At 39.8% G+C, this 17,759-nt stretch overlaps 1 protein-coding gene across 1 annotated transcript in view; it reads right to left on the bottom strand.

The window, feature by feature from the left end:
* Positions 1-1,441: 1,441 nt before the first annotated feature.
* The window catches only part of LOC126160029 (protein FAN-like), a 174,942-nt gene continuing 158,624 nt past the window's right edge, over positions 1,442-17,759 (bottom strand). The window contains exon 19 of the mRNA XM_049916839.1: positions 1,442-1,904. Coding sequence (XP_049772796.1) covers positions 1,810-1,904 — 95 coding nt within the window. The 3' untranslated portion in view covers positions 1,442-1,809. The remainder of the gene's footprint in view (positions 1,905-17,759) is intronic.

The following is a 17,759-nucleotide window of genomic DNA, read 5'->3' as shown; positions in this document are numbered from 1 at the left end:
CTTCTCCATGTTGTTTGCAATGAGCCTTCTTGGAATAGCAGCTATATCTAGAGCTTGGTGCTGTTGACGGCAATAATCCATCCCCATAAGGATGAAATATGGTAATCACACCACATAAAAACCAATACAAAATGTGTAGTCCACTGCAATCTCTCTCTCTCTCTCTCTCTCTCTTTAACACACACACACACACACACACACACACACAGTTTAATCAGCTGAAGGTGTCCAGAGGTCATGCCCATTATATTCACCTATCATCAGGATATAATATAATTGGATAGTCAAATATAATCTTCTCATCAAGTGGCAACAGGAGAAAATGCATAAAAGTTAACGAAACGTGCAAACTTTGCGAGCCAGTGCCTTCCTATTCTGGCAGAAGGTGAAGGAAGAAGGATGAAGGAAAAGGACTTTTGAATTTTAGGAAACAGGGAGAAATATTGAGAAGTCACCCAGAACCCTTGGTCACCGGAAGTTTACCAGGCAGGATGCGAAGGAATACTCTCTCCTGACCCGTTGTTCTGGGTGACTTTTCTGTTATACTCACTGTTTTCTAAACCTTACCAGTCCTTTCTCTTCATCCTGCTCCTTCAACCCCTCTGCAAGAAGGAGTCACTGGCTCTAAAAGCTTGAATTTTTGTGTGTTTCCTCCTGCTGCAAATCTTTGCTTTGTGTGAGCTATAATCCTTTTTTTCCCTCCTTCCACACCTATCCACATAAAATGACACAAACTCCATTACAACCCTCTCCATAAATGAAAGAACACTACAGTGCACTGATTTGCCGGCTCAAAGCCTTCCTTACGTGGGAAAATGAAATTATTACACAACGTGTGTGTGTGTGTGTGTGTGGGGGGGGGGGGGGTGCACTTGTGTGTGTGTCTGCCAGGAAAGACTTTGCATTTCTGTTACGCTCTTCTGCTACATCAACAGGCCTGTTAGATTTTCCCCATTACTACAAACTGGTTTACATTCCATGCACTTGAACAGAGTTAAAGTATAGACTGCAGAAATATTTTGCAAGAATCCCTTTTACTGACAACTGCAATTTTCCTGCTTTTATTTTTTTATTGTTTGATGTGTGAGTTGTTCTCCTTTGTCAACCCCCTCAATCTCACAGTAGCATTCATCCAATATTCCTAAATAAAAAGCAATAGAAGCGGTTGACATATGGCAATGTCTGGCTGCACATGTGGCTGTGAGTGCACCCCCATGGCCTGAAGCCATTTCCAGAGTTCCCTCTGCACACTACTCTGAGTATTCTTCCACCTGAGTTAGAATACAATAATTTCAGCTTTGTGCACACAGCAGTAGGAACTTTGACAACTGTACACTCTATACATTTGGTAATAGAATCACTCAATGACATCAACACCAAAAACACAGAAAGAGCTTTTAAAGGAAAACAATGAAATGTTTTTTTAATGTACAATAAAATATATCAATATTATGTTTCACTTTTCCTTAAAACATAAAAATATGTACAAGTACACAAATATCTGTACAGATGTTCCTATGATTTAGTTTATTTACAGCATTTATTAAAAATCTGTTTTCACTGGATGTGGTGGGAAAAGAATAATAGCCCTTCATACACTTTTCTTGTAAATAACACTGTAAAACACTGAAGATATAATGTTCATGTAGTAAATCCCAAAACATTGTTGTTAAAAGCTCAACATTCAAAAGTTGCTTTACATTAGCCAGTGTTGTGTATACTGATAGCATTATTAAGGCACAATTTAAAACTATATTCTGTTGGTCCACAAGCAGACTTATGAAACTCCAGACTACATAACCAGCTGTATCAGGAAGACCTTTCCCACAACACCACCCTTCGATCTTCGCCCCCTGTGACTACAAGTGATCCATCATGGCTAGCTGCTACAGCAACAACAGCTCCTGGAAAAAAAAAGTTAATTTTTTTTCAACCATAAGACGCTATCTATCTATTGTACACATATAACACAAAATCATGAGCTATACACTGCATAAATATGAGGGTGAATCAAATTTAAACAGGACTTTTGTTCTTCAGTGTCAACAGTTAGCAGGACAGGACCTGCACTTTTATTGATGTTCATCTAATAATTTCGTTTCAAGACACTATCGATTCATTTCAACTGCTATTTCAAGTCCTTTGTCATCTTTGACAGAATTACAATGTAATTGGCAAACCTTATAGCTTTATTTCTTCTCCCTTATTTTCGAATTTCTCTTTGGTTTCCTATACTGCCTGCTCAATGTACAGATTGAATAACATCACAGATAGGCAAAGCTTTATCTGCTGCTTCTCATAACTGCTGTCTGGTTTTTGTACAAGTTGTAGATAACCATTTGCTCCCTGCTACCTTCAAAATTTCGAAGAATATATTCTGGTCAACATTGTCTAAAGCTTTCTCTAAACCAACACATGATATGAATAAAGGGTTGCTTATCTTCTAAGGTAAGTCATGGAATCAGTATGCTTCATGTGCTCCTATGTTCTCTGGAATAAAAACTGAGCTTCTACGCAATCAAATTCTACTAGCTTATCCATTCTTCTGTAATGCATTTGTCTATTAATTTATAATATTCACACCTGTCAACATCTGCTCTCTTTGCAACTGGAATTATTACTTTCTTCTTGAAGTTTGAGGGTACTTCCCCTGTCACATACATCTTGCTCAACGGGTGGAACAGTTTTCATGTGGTTGACTCTCCCAAGGACATCAGTTGTTCCACTGCAATGTCATCTACTCCAGGAGTGTTCTTTTGACTTCAGCTTGTCAGCACTCTGTCAAATTCTTGTCACAATACCGTACCTCTCATTTCATCTCATCTTCATCTACTTGCTCTTCCCTTTCTATAACATATCCTTCAAGTTCATTTCCCTTGTGTATCTCTACATATTCCTTCCACCTTCCGGCTTTCCATTCTTTGCTTGGCACCAGCTTGTTATCTGAGATGGATCTTAAAAGACAGGTAGGTTGAAGTTAGATATAGTGGGAGTTAGTGAAGTGTTGTAGCAGAAAGAACAGGACTTCTGGTCAGGTGAGTGCTCAAGTATAAATATGAGGGCCATCCAGAAAGTAAAGAATGTTTTGCCATATCATGATATTCTTTAATAATAATGATGATGATGATGATAATAATAATAATAATAATAATAATAATAAGACAAACTGATCCTAACAATGGAAAATCCAGGATGGAATAATGACAGTACTATGAAAAGGATAAATTACTTATAGCGGAGATGTTGAGTTGCAGACAGGCACAACAAAAAGACTGCAGTCTTTATGTTGTGCCTGTCTGCTACTCATCTGTACTATATGATAAGTAGCACTATATCCTTTTCGTAAGAAACTGAATATGCAAAGGCACATACTTCGTTGACTTTTCCACATAGTTGCCATTGACATTAAGGCACTTCTGGTATCTTCACACCATTTCATGTATATATTCAAACAGGTCATGACAGGATTCTTCAGGGCATCATCATTTGCGATGCCTTTACCAGCAAGGTGCTCCTTGTATCAGCTGGACATTAAGCAGGATGTGCACTGTTGTGCAACAGAACAATTCCACATGAGAGCTTGCCTCTTAGGTGTTTCTGGATAGCCTGACAAAAGCATCTGATGGTATCACAGCATGCATCACTACTGATTGTTGCGTTGCAGGGCAGAATATCAATGAGTAGGACCTCTTCACTCTTCCAGAGTACAGAAGCGACCAGTTCTTGAGTTGATGCAATTTGTCTGAACTTACATGGCGTCTGTGGCAACTTAGGAAGACACCATTCCATACAATGTCACTTCATTGTGTGGGTGTTATGAGAAACAGGTTTCATTTCCTGTAACAATCTGGTCTATGAATGTGTTGCCATCCCTTACACTATCTTCCAAGAACTCTTATGCAGCACAAATTGTCACAGCTCTATGGTCATATGTGAGCATGGCTGGCATGCATTGTGCACAGATTTTGTGGTAACCAAAGTGCTCAGTGACAAGTTTAAGCACAACTGAATGAGACACTTCCTCATTTTGTTCATGCACATCTCTAATTGTGTCTCATCAGTTATCTCAAATGATGCAACCCACCTTTTGTTTCAGTACATTTGTGATGACAGAGTGTCGCCCTGATCTCTGTCCGTCTTGAACACCTGATCTGCCATTTTTATACATTGTGCAACTTTTGGACACTAGCTGCAGTCATTACATCTTCACTATAAATTATGATAAGTCTGTGTTGAATGTCACAGGGTCCAACATATTACACTTGCAGAAAATGAACAACACCTCGCACCTCACAGTTGGCAGGATCCCTCTATGGTATATAATCACTGTAACAAAACTTCAAAAGAATAGAGACTACCGCGTAATAAATGTAAAATGACACATAGGGCTAAAGGGTAGAGAAATACTGAATGAAACACATTTGGCTATAAAGAAAGCAATGTGGGGAGCTTCAATGACTACCACAGCAGAATACTGTCCAATGATCTTTCACAAAACTCAAAGAAATTCTGCTCATATGTAAAGGTTGTTAGTGGCACTGAAGTTAGTGTTCAATCCCTAGTGAATGAGACAGGAACTGACATTTATGAGTATCAAGGAAGGGCTGAAATGCTTAACTCCATTTACAAATGTTCCTTTACAAAGGAAAACCCAGTGGAATTGCCCCAAATTAACCCTTGAACCGCTGAAAGGATGACTGAAATAAGTGTTAGTGTTAGTGTCGATGGTGTTGAGAAAACAGCTGAAATTGTTAAAATTGAATAAAGCTCCAGGGTCCGATGAAATCGCTATCAGATTCTATACTGAATTTGCTGCTGAGTTAGCCCCTCTTCTAACAAAAAAACCACCGTGCCCTTGTATCTGGAAGAAAGCACAGATCACACCTGTTTGCAAGAAGGGTATCAGAAGTGATTCACAAAACTACCATCCAATATCCTTCACATCAATTTGGTGTAGAATTTTAGAACATGTTCTGAGCTCAAACATAATGACCTCCTCCATGCCAACCAGCATAGATTCCGAAAACATCGAACATGCAAAACCCAACACACTTGTCTCACATGACATACTAAAAGTTTTGGATCACCGTAATCACCACAAAGTGTTCTTTGTCAGATAGTGAGAGAGGAAGTTCAGACGGCACTTGGATTGCATGGCGAGCAAAAAACTGAGACGCTTCAAGAGGTCATAAGGGAGGAAGTGGAACAGACATTGAATCCTATCTCTTGTCCTTCATTTCCCTTTAAAATGGTGAAAAAGTCAAGACCCAGGTGGAGTTACATTCCTACAATGCCGCGTGAGGAACCTGTTTAGGTACCAAGGAAGACTGACGTCTGGATTACCCAGGATAACCAACCAGTGTTTCCACTGTGGATGACTGGGACATGTGGTGCGCTATTGTCAAGAAAGGCACCGGATATTTGATGACGCCCATGCCATAAGGCAGCAGAACGATCTTAGACAACAACTCCGGGACGACGAAGATGAACAAGAAAATGTGAGTGCAGGACGACGTGAGTCACCATCGCCGCAAGCTAGCCATTGGAGAGGACACTCCCCAACATGCCGATCAAGGTCTCCATTCATCGTTTAGAAGCTCCAGCTGATCACCTAGCCGCCACAACCTGGAGGTGAGGTAGCCGAAGACAAAAATCCTCCGACATCGATCACTACAAAAATGATAGGAAAGTATGTCGATATCCTCATGGATGGATGACCAGCTCTTGTGGACTCTGGAGCATCATATTCAGTCATTTCAGAGAAGTAGCGTCGCCAGTTGCAGAAAACAATATTTGTCGAAAACAAGGTGGCTAATGGAAAAGGAAGATGTACGATTCGTGTGGGTATAAGTGGCCACACACAGCCCTTAGAATTCTATCATCTTACAAGAGTGTAGTCATGACATCATTCTTGGATGGGACTCTTTGAAAGCTTCTCAGGCAATTATAGGTTGTAGTCACTCGAAGATTATGCTAGACGAGATGAGATACTGTGGACAGGAAGATGCGCATCTGACTGTGTGGAGACTGTGTGCTGGATGAAGTGATTGTTCCTGTAGTCAGTGCTAGAAAGGTAACTGTCATGTATCATGCCATGCATCAACCAATGGATCTTGTAGTGGAATGTAAGAGAAGCATACCACTGGAGAATAACTTGGTCATCCCAGATTCTGTCATCTCATTTAAGAATGGATTCGGTGAATTGTGGATAGTTAACTGTCGCCGAGAACTGCAGATCCTTCCAAGACACATGTGCGTAGCAAACACTGAGCCATTAATTGAAGAACAGCTGAGCATCATAGAAACCTCCCATGCTGAGTCTGTGGGCGAAATTAGCGCTACCACTGTGAGACAAGATCTTCTAGTTCGACTATCACCAGGTCTCACTAAGGAACAACAGAAGAAGCTACTTGCCATTCTACAAGAGTTCTCTGAATGCTTCAATCCACAAGTGAAGAGCAAATTAGACAAATCGACGGTGAAGCACTGGATTAACACTGGAGACTATCAACCAATAAGCCAGAGAGCATACCATGTGTCAGCAACGGAATGTCGAATAAAGAAAATGATGAAAAATGACATCTGTCAGCCTTTGCAGAGCCCATGGTTGTCACCAGTGGTCCTCGTCAGGAAGAATGATGGCGGTTGGCGCTTTTGTGTTGATTACAGGAAGCTTAATAAGATAACTAAAAAGGATGTTTACCCTCTTCCACGAATTGACGATACACTAGATTGTCTGAAGGGGGCTAAGTTTTTCTCAGCCATGGACATTTATTCGGGATACTGGCAAATCGAAGTAGATGAGGATGATCATGAGAAAACTGCATTCATCACCCCTGAGCGCCTGTATGAGTTTAGGGTAATGCCATTTGGTTTGTGTAATGCACCGGCAACTTTTGAATGGATCATGGATAATCTTCTAAGGCACCTGAAGTGGACGATGTGTCTTTGTCATTTAGATGACATTATAGTGTTCTCAGAGACATTTGATGAATATATAAAAACACTGAGGGCCGTTCTTAAGCAGACTGAAACTTAATCCAAGAAAGTGTCTCTTTGGAGCAAAAGAAATCAAAATACTTCGACACCTTGTGTCAAATGAAGGTGTGCGGGCAGACCCAGAAAAGGTGAGATCTATAATGGAATTTCCTATTCCTAAAAGTATTAGAGATGTGAAAACTTACTTGGATTATGATCTTATTACTGTTATTTTATCAAAGAGTTTTGAATCAAAGCCAGGCCACTCCAAGAATTGTTAAAAGCTGGTGCTAAATTTATCTGGGAGTGGTGCTCTACAAGGTTCTTTCAATGTGTTGTGAAAAGCTCTGACGACTGACCCTGTACTTGGTCTGTATGATGAGAGAGCACCTACAGACTACACACAGATGCCAGTGGTTATGGGATCAGTGCTGTTCTGGTGCAAATTTCGGATGGAAAAGAGAAGGTTATAGCCTATGCTTCTAGGACACTTACAAAAGCTGAGAGAAACTACTCAACTACAGAAAGAAACTGTCTTTCTGTGATCTGGGCGATGTGCAAATTTCGATAGTATCTCTATGGAAGGCCATTCACAGTTGTTACAGACCATCATTCACTTTGTTGGTTGACAGGTCTTAAGGATCCAACAGGACGACTCGCCAGGTGGGCACGACATCTTCAAGAGTATGACATTACCATAGTGTACAAAAGTGGAAGAAAACACCAAGATGCCAACTGTCTCTGAAGAAACCCCGTGCAAGACCATCAAGACTTTGATGAAGATAGTGACTGTCTCATTGCACTCCAGGATCTCTCTGCTGAGCAGGAGGAGGACTCCAAGATATCTCAAATTATGCTTGCCTTAAATCGGTCAGAGGATGTGAAAGGACAATATAAGGTAGTTAATGGATTACTTTGCAAGAAAAACTTTGATCCGTTTGGAAAGAGGTGGCTACCAGTGATTCCTAAACACATGCGCTTAGATGTTCTGCAGAAATTCCATGGCACACCTGAGTCTGGACATTTAAGACTTACGGTGCCCCAAGGTTGTTAATTACGGATCGAGGGAAAGTTTTTCAATCGAATCTTGTGACAATTATAAGCCGTCAGTGCAACATTACTCATCACATGACGACTGCCTACCACCTGCAAACCAAAAGGCTTACTGTATGCCTTAATAAGACCTTGGCCGACATGCTATCAATGTTCATCAATCTTGAGCAGAGCAACTGGGATGAGTTGCTACCTTTTGCGACTTTTGCCTACAACACCGCCAAACAAGACACCACAGGATTTACGGCATTTTTCCTGATGCATGGGCATGAGGCGACTACGACTATAGACACTGTGTTTGCATTACATCCTGATGATGTGGATGACGACAACATCAGCCAGATGTTAACCAGAACTGAGGAAGCTCAGCAGTTAGCTTGACTCATCATGCTGCAGGCTCAATAAAATGATTGCTGAAGGTATGACGCGAGCCACTGCCCTGTTGTCTACCAGCCTGGTGACCTCGTCTGGATCTTCACTCCTGTTCAGAAGGTTGGTCTCTCTGAGAAGCTCCTCAGGTGCTTCTTTGGACCTTATAAGATTGTAAGACAGTTGTCTGATATTACTTATGAAGTTGAAGATTTTGACCCTGACACAAGACGACGAAAGATCAGAGATACGGTCCACGTCCTATAAGGAACCTGCAACCCAGGGTAAATTTGAAGCTCCAGCGACAGGCAACAAGCGGAAAGGTGACAAAGAGCTTAGTGGCAAAAGAAGTTCTAAGAAGATCACCACCAGGGTGAGAACCAGTTATATGGAGTCGGAGTATGCAGGACCAATGACTCGTTCCCAGACTAGGAAGACATAACATCAAGACGCTGTTCTCTCAAGGAGGGAGAAATGTCGCACAAGATGCTGAGCAGCACTGTGGGGTAGTGGTTATGTTGCTAAACTGTTGCATGGAGGGTCATGAGTTCAAAACTCACCTGGACTGCACAATTTTAATTTTTATATTCGGTTCGAGTACATTCTACAAAAATCCACAAATGTCAAGAATCATTATACTGGTATGTTCTGTAGCCATATATATACTGTATGTGTTCTGGCCAGAGGCAGTTCGCTCCGCGCTCTTGTATGTGCCAGTGCCGAATAAACCTTCGTTGAGTGAAGTTAGTGTTCATCATTCATCTAATTACACCTTCTTCTATGTGATAATGAATGTATTATTATGTTCCAAGCTGGAGTTTCCATTGTTTAACTACACTCAGTCTTATCAACATCCCATATGTCTCCATACAATATTAATCATTTCACACTGAAAGCTTAAGGTCATGAGAACACGGCACTGATAATTAGACCAAACACATTAGTGAGTGCAGCAGTCCAACAACAGTGAGACTCTTGCCTTCTCTTGTTACATAGTGCTATGTCAAATGTACACACAAAGCAACAATCTCTATATCAGAAAGAATTACCAGTGGGCAAAGATTATTCTAAAATGCTGGACATGACTAAACCAGCGGTAGCTGTATTGATACAACATATACTTTGTGGTGATGGCAAGCAATAAGCTGACAAATGATATAGAGGATATTGTGATGTGGAAAGAAACAGGATCTTCACAAGTACTGCTGCCTAATGAACAAAATATGAGCATACAGAATATCTGACTTGATGTGTGATTGGACTGAAGAATTTTTAGCTAACAAAATGCAGCATGTCATTCTCAACAGAGAGAAATCTTCAGGTGTAAAATTAACTTTGCTACTACCTCAAGGGAGTTTTATAGGACCATTACTTTTCACATTGTATATAAATGACATAGTGCATAAAGTCAGAGCTTCTATGAGGCTTTTTGTGGATAATGCTACTGTAAACAGAGAAGTTGCAAGGCTAGAAAATTCTGGCAAAATTCAGGAAGACATATAGAGGACTGAGATGCAATGTAGAGACTGGCAATTGACTCTCAACTTAAGCAACTGTAATGTATTGTGCATAAATAGGCAGAAGGCCCCGTTATTATATGACTATCAAAGGAAAATCACTGGGAGCATCAAAATCTATAAAATATCTGGGAATATGTGTACAAAGCTTTTTAATGTGAAATGACCACATAAAATTAATCAAATGTAAGGCAGACAGCAGACTGATATTCACTGAAAGAATCCTCAAGAAATGTAGTCCCCACCCATAAAGGAGTAGCTTACAGAACCCTCATTTAACCAATACCTGAATACTTCACATCAGTTTGGAACCTGAACCAGATAAGATTGATAGAGGAAATATGGAAGATCCAAAGAAGAGCAGTGTGCTTCATTACAGGTTCATTTAGCAAGCGTGAAAGCATCACTGAGATGTTAAACCAATTCCAGTTGCAGATGCTGCAAGAGAGGTGTTCTGCATCATGGTGTGCTTTATTGTTAAAGTTACAAGCAGAAAATTAACTATTTGTGCGAAAACCTTTGGGCTAGATGTCTTTCTTGTTTTCAGATTCCAGATAGTTGAGAAAGTCCATTTAGTATTCCAATTAGTCTCCTTTCAAGATTTGGACTATTTACTATGGTTGTACAACAAGCTGTTTCAAAATACCTTTATGTTGAGCAAAAAATTTTGAATCCCATGGCTTCTTTCAGCTGTCAGCAATACCTACATTTTGTCATCGCCACCCCATTCCTTTCTCCACACATAACAATGTCACAGGGTCAGGGCAGATTTGCAGTGATGGTAGGAACTCAGTATTGTTTCTCATATTTTGTCTAATCAGTGGGCTACCCCTTTGTTGGTTACGCTGAAGCCATTGGCACCATGCACCAATTTTAAACAGATTGTCAATGTGCGGTCAGCTTCACATGACATTCTTTCAATTTCTTGCCCTTTTATTCACTGTTTTCATGTCTACAGTTATGAAACCCCTTTAATGTAAATAGGAGTAACAGGATGCTGTACAAGGTATAAGAGGAACAGAAGCACTTACAGAAAGCTGGTGAAAAGGGAAACTGGAGAGGTAATAATACAACCAGAGGAGATAAGGAAAGATGGAAAAAAGTACTTTGACAAACTGGAAAGCGCAAAAATAACAATGAAAAGGGACAGAAGCATGGCAGGGGGACCTGGACCTGGAAGAAGAGAATGATATTATAATGTTATAAGTGGAACTATCAGTTTTTGTTGTTGTTGTGGTCTTCAGTCCTGAAACTGGTTTGATGCAGCTCTCCATGCAACTCTATCCTGTGCAAGCTTCTTCATCTCCCAGTACCTACTGCAACCTACATCCTTCTGAATCTGCTTAGTGTATTCATCTCTTGGTCTCCCTCTACGATTTTTACCCTCCACGCTGCTCTCCAATACTAAATTGGTGATCCCTTGATGCCTCAGAACATGTCCTACCAACCGATCCCTTCTTCTGGTCAAGTTGTGCCACAAACTTCTCTTCTCCCCAATCCTATTCAATACTTCCTCATTAGTTATGTGATCTACCCATCCAATCTTCAGCATTCTTCTGTAGCACCACATTTCAAAAGCTTCTATTCTCTTCTTGTCCAAACTATTTACCGTCCATGTTTCACTTCCATACATGGCTACACTCCATACAAATACTTTCAGAAATGACTTCCTGACACTTAAATCTATACTCGACGTTAACAAATTTCTCTTCTTCAGAAACGCTTTCCTTGCCATTGCCAGTCTACATTTTATATCCTCTCTACTTCGACCATCATCAGTTATTTTGCTCCCCAAATAGCAAAACTCCTTTACTACTTTAAGTGTCTCATTTCCTAATCTAATACCCTCAGCATCACCCGACTTAATTCGACTACATTCCATTATCCTCGTTTTGCTTTTGTTGATATTCATCTTATATCCTCCCTTCAAGACACCATCCATTCCGTTCAACTGCTCTTCCAAGTCCTTTGCTGTCTCTGACAGAATTACAATGTCATCGGCGAACCTCAAAGTTTTTATTTCTTCTCCATGGATTTTAATACCTACTCCAAATTTTTCTTTTGTTTCCTTTACTGCTTGCTCAATATAGAGATTGAATAATGTCGGGGATAGGCTACAACCCTGTCTTACTCCCTTCCCAACCACTGCTTCCCTTTCATGTCCCTCGACTCTTATAACTGCCATCTGGTTTCTGTACAAATCGTAAATAGCCTTTCGCTCCCTGTATTTTACCCCTGCCACCTTTAGAATTTGAAAGAGAGTATTCCAGTCAACATTGTCAAAAGCTTTCTCTAAGTCTAGAAATGCTAGAAACGTAGGTTTGCCTTTCCTTAATCTTTCTTCTAAGATAAGTCGTAAGGTCAGTATTGCCTCACGTGTTCCAGTATTTCTACGGAATCCAAACTGATCTTCCCCGAGGTCGGGTTCTACAAGTTTTTCCATTCGTCTGTAAAGAATTCGTGTTAGTACTTTGCAGCTGTGGCTTATTAAACTGATTGTTCGGTAATTTTGACATCTGTCAACACCTGCTTTCTTTGGGATTGGAATTATTATATTCTTCTTGAAGTCTGAGGGTATTTCGCCTGTTTCATACATCTTGCTCACCAGATGGTAGAGTTTTGTCATGACGAGCTCTCCCAAGGCCGTCAGTAGTTCCAATGGAATGATGTCTACTCCCGGGGCCTTGTTTCGACTCAGGTCTTTCAGTGCTCTGTCAAACTCTTCACGCAGTATCGTATCTCCCATTTCATCTTCATCTACATCCTCTTCCATTTCCATAATATTGTCCTCAAGTGCATCGCCCTTGTATAGACCTTCTATATACTCCTTCCACCTTCCTGCTTTCCCTTCTTTGCTTAGAACTGGGTTTCCATCTGAGCTCTTTATGTTCATACAAGTGGTTCTCTTCTCTCCAAAGGTCTCTTTAATTTTCCTGTAGGCTGTATCTATCTTACCCTAGTGAGATAAGCCTCTACATCCTTACATTTGTCCTCTAGCCATCCCTGCTTAGCCATTTTGCACTTCCTGTCGATCTCATTTTTGAGACGTTTGTATTCCTTTTTGCCTGCTTCATTTATTGAATTTTTATATTTTCTCCTTTCATCAATTAAATTCAATATTTCTTTTGTTACCCAAGGATTTCTACTAGCCCTCGTCTTTTTACCTACTTGATCCTCTGCTGCCTTCACTACTTCATCCCTCAAAGCTACCCATTCTTCTTCTACTGTATTTCTTTCCCCCATTCCTGTCAATTGTTCCCTTATGCTCTCCCTGAAACACTGTACAACCTCTGGTTCTTTCAGTTTATCCAGGTCCCATCTCCTTAAATTCCCAGCTTTTTGCAGTTTCTTCAGTTTTAATCTACAGGTCATAACCAATAGATTGTGGTCAGAGTCCACATCTGCCCCTGGAAATGTCTTACAATTTAAAACCTGGTTCCTACATCTCTGTCTTACCATTATATAATCTATCTGATACCTTTTAGTATCTCCAGGATTCTTCCATGTATACAACCTTCTATCATGATTCTTAAACCAAGTGTTAGCTATGATTAAGTTGTGCTTTGTGCAAAATTCTATCAGGCGGCTTCCTCTTTCATTTCTTAGACCCAATCCATATTCACCTACTACGTTTCCTTCTCTCCCTTTTCCTACACTCGAATTCCAGTGACCCATGACTATTAAATTTTCGTCTCCCTTCACTATCTGAATAATTTCTTTTATTTCATCATACATTTCTTCAATTTCTTCGTCATCTGCAGAGCTAGTTGGCATATAAACTTGTACTACTGTAGTAGGTGTGGGCTTCGTATCTATCTTGGCCACAATAATGCATTCACTATGCTGTTTGTAGTAGCTTACCCGCATTCCTATTTTCCTATTCATTATTAAACCTATCAGTTAGAAGGATGAAAACAGGAAAGGTTGATGAGATCAATGAAATAAGTGTGAAGGTGATAAAGGTAGCTGGACCTTGAGACATAAGAAGTGGGTACTTCCCATTTATTATTTCACTGGCTCCCAATAATTATCGACTTTTTTTGCAAGCTATTATATCTCCAAACAGTTGTTTATGTAACATGTGATAAGTAAATGAAAACATGCAAATCAATTACAAGGCAAAGTTCAATTTAAATTCATTGTTAAATTTATTCATCTGACTGCACTTATTTGATTGATACCATTAATTTGCCTACATATTATGTTAATGAAAAGTTACAGAGCTAATACTACAGTTTGGTAAGTGGGAAAAACCTATGGGCTAATTAGTAGAACCCAATGTGATGACATACACTGTTCAAAAACTAAGCATTTTGATTTTTCAGTAATATTTCCTGAAACTAATTATCCTCTGAAACAATTACACTTGAAGTTCTGAGATGATAGCAGTTTTCACTGCAGATTTTGCCCTAAGCACTGTTAGGTTCTGACCTTCAACTACGTACTTCTGTTACTTTAATTTTTGTGTACAATATGACATACCGAACTAGTTTATTAACTCACTAATTAATAATTCCATGTGATTAGCTATGTTTTCAATATGGTGCTTATACTTGTAAACAAAGGGATTCACATGGAAGATGCTTAATAGTGTCCATATATTTTTCTACATTTATAATCAGTAACAGATCTCATAAGCCACATTTTAGTAAAAGCTTGCAGTTCATTCACAACAATCAAATTCAACTATGCCAATTTTCAAAGTTTTATGTAGTTCACAAAATTACAGTTTGGTCTTATGCACATCTATAAGGTGATCTGAACCACAGAGTCTGCAGTATGCACCCAGAAAGCACAGAAGCAACAACTATGTTGGTTGGTATAGGAAAGTTCATTGCAATGAGTCCAGTAGAAGCGACAGTTCAGCAAAATGTACCACGCTCAAGTCAGATTTCACATCCTGTCATTTCTCTCTTAATAAGTCAGGGACATTACGTCAAGTTGGGCACATACAGAGCTCTCATGAAGATAAGTGTGTTTAACTGTGTAATGACTATTAATTAAGCCAATATTATATCATAAATAAGTAAATTAATACATATTGTAATCCATCAATTGAAGGTTTTTTTCAGAAAACGAGAACATTTCTTAGGTGTGAATTTTCACCTAGGTTTTGTTTATATTGTACAATGTAAGTCATGTGATTATTTAAATAAAGTACAGTTTGTGTTGTTAGTGTATTCTTACATGCTATCCATTTCACACTCTACCAAATAGTCAAAGTGAAAAGTTCGGAAATAAATGAAAAGTTCATACAGTGTATGCTCAGTACTTTGTTTACCTTTGTTTCATCTTAGAAACAATACAGATTTAATTGTTTCTATTTCTCTGCATATTTTGAATTAGTATCCAAACTTTAGGCCTAAACTTCCTGAGAAATTTAATATATTAATTGAGTAGTCTAGGAAGTTTTTCTTGTTTAGCTTATAGACTAAAGCTAAAATTTGTTTGCCATGAATGTGAAGTCTATGACTTGCCACAGGATTGTTAGTTCCAGGGTGTGGAAACTGATGAGCCACAAGCAAAAGCAGGAGTAGACAGGGCACAACAAACTTTCCTGTTGACTCTTATCAGTAGGTGGGACTATACTAGGCATGGCTTTCACTTCAATGGGGAAGGGAAGGGAAGGGAAGGGAAGGGAAGGGAAGGGAAGGGAAGGGAAGGGAAGGGAAGGGAAGGGAAGGGAAGGGAAAACTGTCTAGACTAACAGCAAACAACTTAAGGGGATCACTACCACATGTGGTAAAGTACCAGTGGCTACAAGCAACAGAACAGTTTTTTTTTAGGGTAGGGAGGGCAAAAAGAAAAGATTTTCACAGGAAGGTTGAAAATGAAATTCACATTGATAAAACAGGCAGCCTGAAAGCAAATTTTAATGTACATTATTCATGCGAACAGCCTCTGACTGAAACCGAAGATATTCAAAAATTAACAGAAAAATTAGGTTCATCCAGTTATAATTCAGCCAGCACCCAAAATCAGTTACCCTTATTACATTTGAGTATCTGAGGACTCAGGGGTAAACTTAATGAGTTGACGAACTGCCTATTGGCTTATGTCTTGGGTTCTTCGGCTGATGTTTGTCTGATGATTATACTGACGTTTCACCAGCACGAGTTGCTGGCATTGTCAGAGCTTCACCCTCCATTGATGGTGATGAATTGGAGCCAAGCTAGTGGCTGCAGACTATATGTACCTGGCGCGCCAATGTCTGAGGAGTTCTCCACGGTCATTTCCGGTGCAGTTCTCCTCTTGCTACCTACGACGGTCGTTCGCTGCAGCATCGGAAACCAGGATCCATTTACCATAAGGCCTTCTTCTTTCTTGTTGAAGCTATTTTCATGTTTTTGTATTTCTATAGCTTGTCTGAACAAGTGGGAGTGATACTGCTTCTCTACAGGCAGAACTTTCGTGTTGGTGAATTTTACTATGTAGTTGGTCTCACACAGTGTATGCTCTACCATGGCCGATTTCCCCACCTGCCCCAACCAGCAATGTCACTTATGTTCTTTGATCCTGGCGTTGACTGATTGTCCAGGCATTCCAACATAAACTTTTCCAATGTGCATGGTATGCGGTATATTCCCAACATTGCAAGTGGGTCCCTTTTCTCCTTTGCCGATCTAAGACATTCTTTAATCTTCTTTGTTGGCTTGAAAATGGTCTTTATGCCACGTTTGTGTAATGTACGGCAAATTCTGTCCATCACTCTGGGAATGTATGGCAGAAAGGCCATACCCGACATTTCTTTTTGTGATTTGTCACTTTTCTGAGTGTTTGGCTCTGTTACACTTCTAACATAACTTGTGGAGTACCCATTGCCTCCTCAGAACACTTTACAGGTGTTGCATTTCACATCTAAGGTGCTGCAGCTCACATATTCGTCCTCCTCAAGTTATGAGTGTATTATCATGCCTCTTTTCTGGCTGATGTGGTGGTTTGATAGTTCATGCAGGTATCGGACCATGTGTGTCAATTTTCGATACATGCTGTGTCACAGGTTTCGCCATCCCTTGTAACCAGCACATCTGGTAATGGTAGTTTTTTGTCCTTTTCTACTTCCATGGTAAATTTTATGTTGGCATGGAGCCTGTTCAAGTGTTTTAGGAAGTCACCGAGCTGTTCTTCACCATAATTCCACACATTGAAAGTATCATTGCTGTATCTGTATCACACCTTACGTTTACAAGTCACCAAGTCCAGTGCCTGTGCTTCAAAATGTTCCATGAAGAAGTTGGCCACCACTGGACAATGCCAGCAACTCATGCTGGGAAAACATCACTAAAATCGTCAGAAAAATGTCGGCCGAAGAGCCCGAGACATAAGCCAATAGATAGTTTGTCAACAAGTGGCCACAAAAGCTTAACAATCTTAATGGGTTGCTCATTCATGTTGAAGAATTAGAGTTGAGCAAACCAGTTGATATAATCTGCCTCTCTGAACATCATGTAACCACTGGTACAGATATGTTGAATGTTACAGGATTCAAGTTAGCATCTTACTTCTGTAGACAAAATATGAAGAAAGGAGGAGTTGCCACATTTGTCAGAAACTGTTTTAATTTCAAGAATACTGACATTAATGAATTTTGCTCAGAGCAGCACTTAGAAGCTTGTGCAACTGAAGTAGTATTTCATAATAAATCCTGTATAATTGAACGTATACACAGAATACCCTCAGAAAGCTTAAACAACTTCATAAAAAATCCAGAAACTCTGTTATCCCACCTCACAGTAAAAAACAAGTAAACACTGGTTGCTGGTGAGTTTAATGTGGATTTAATAAAAATCTCTGCCAATGACCAATTATTGCAATCAGTAACACTGTCAATCAATTTCGTTC

Source organism: Schistocerca cancellata, chromosome 2 (assembly GCF_023864275.1).
Source record: "Schistocerca cancellata isolate TAMUIC-IGC-003103 chromosome 2, iqSchCanc2.1, whole genome shotgun sequence".
Taxonomy (NCBI): Eukaryota; Metazoa; Arthropoda; class Insecta; order Orthoptera; family Acrididae; genus Schistocerca; species Schistocerca cancellata.
Note: the sequence above shows the minus strand (reverse complement) of the source record. Positions and strands in the feature narration are given on the sequence as shown.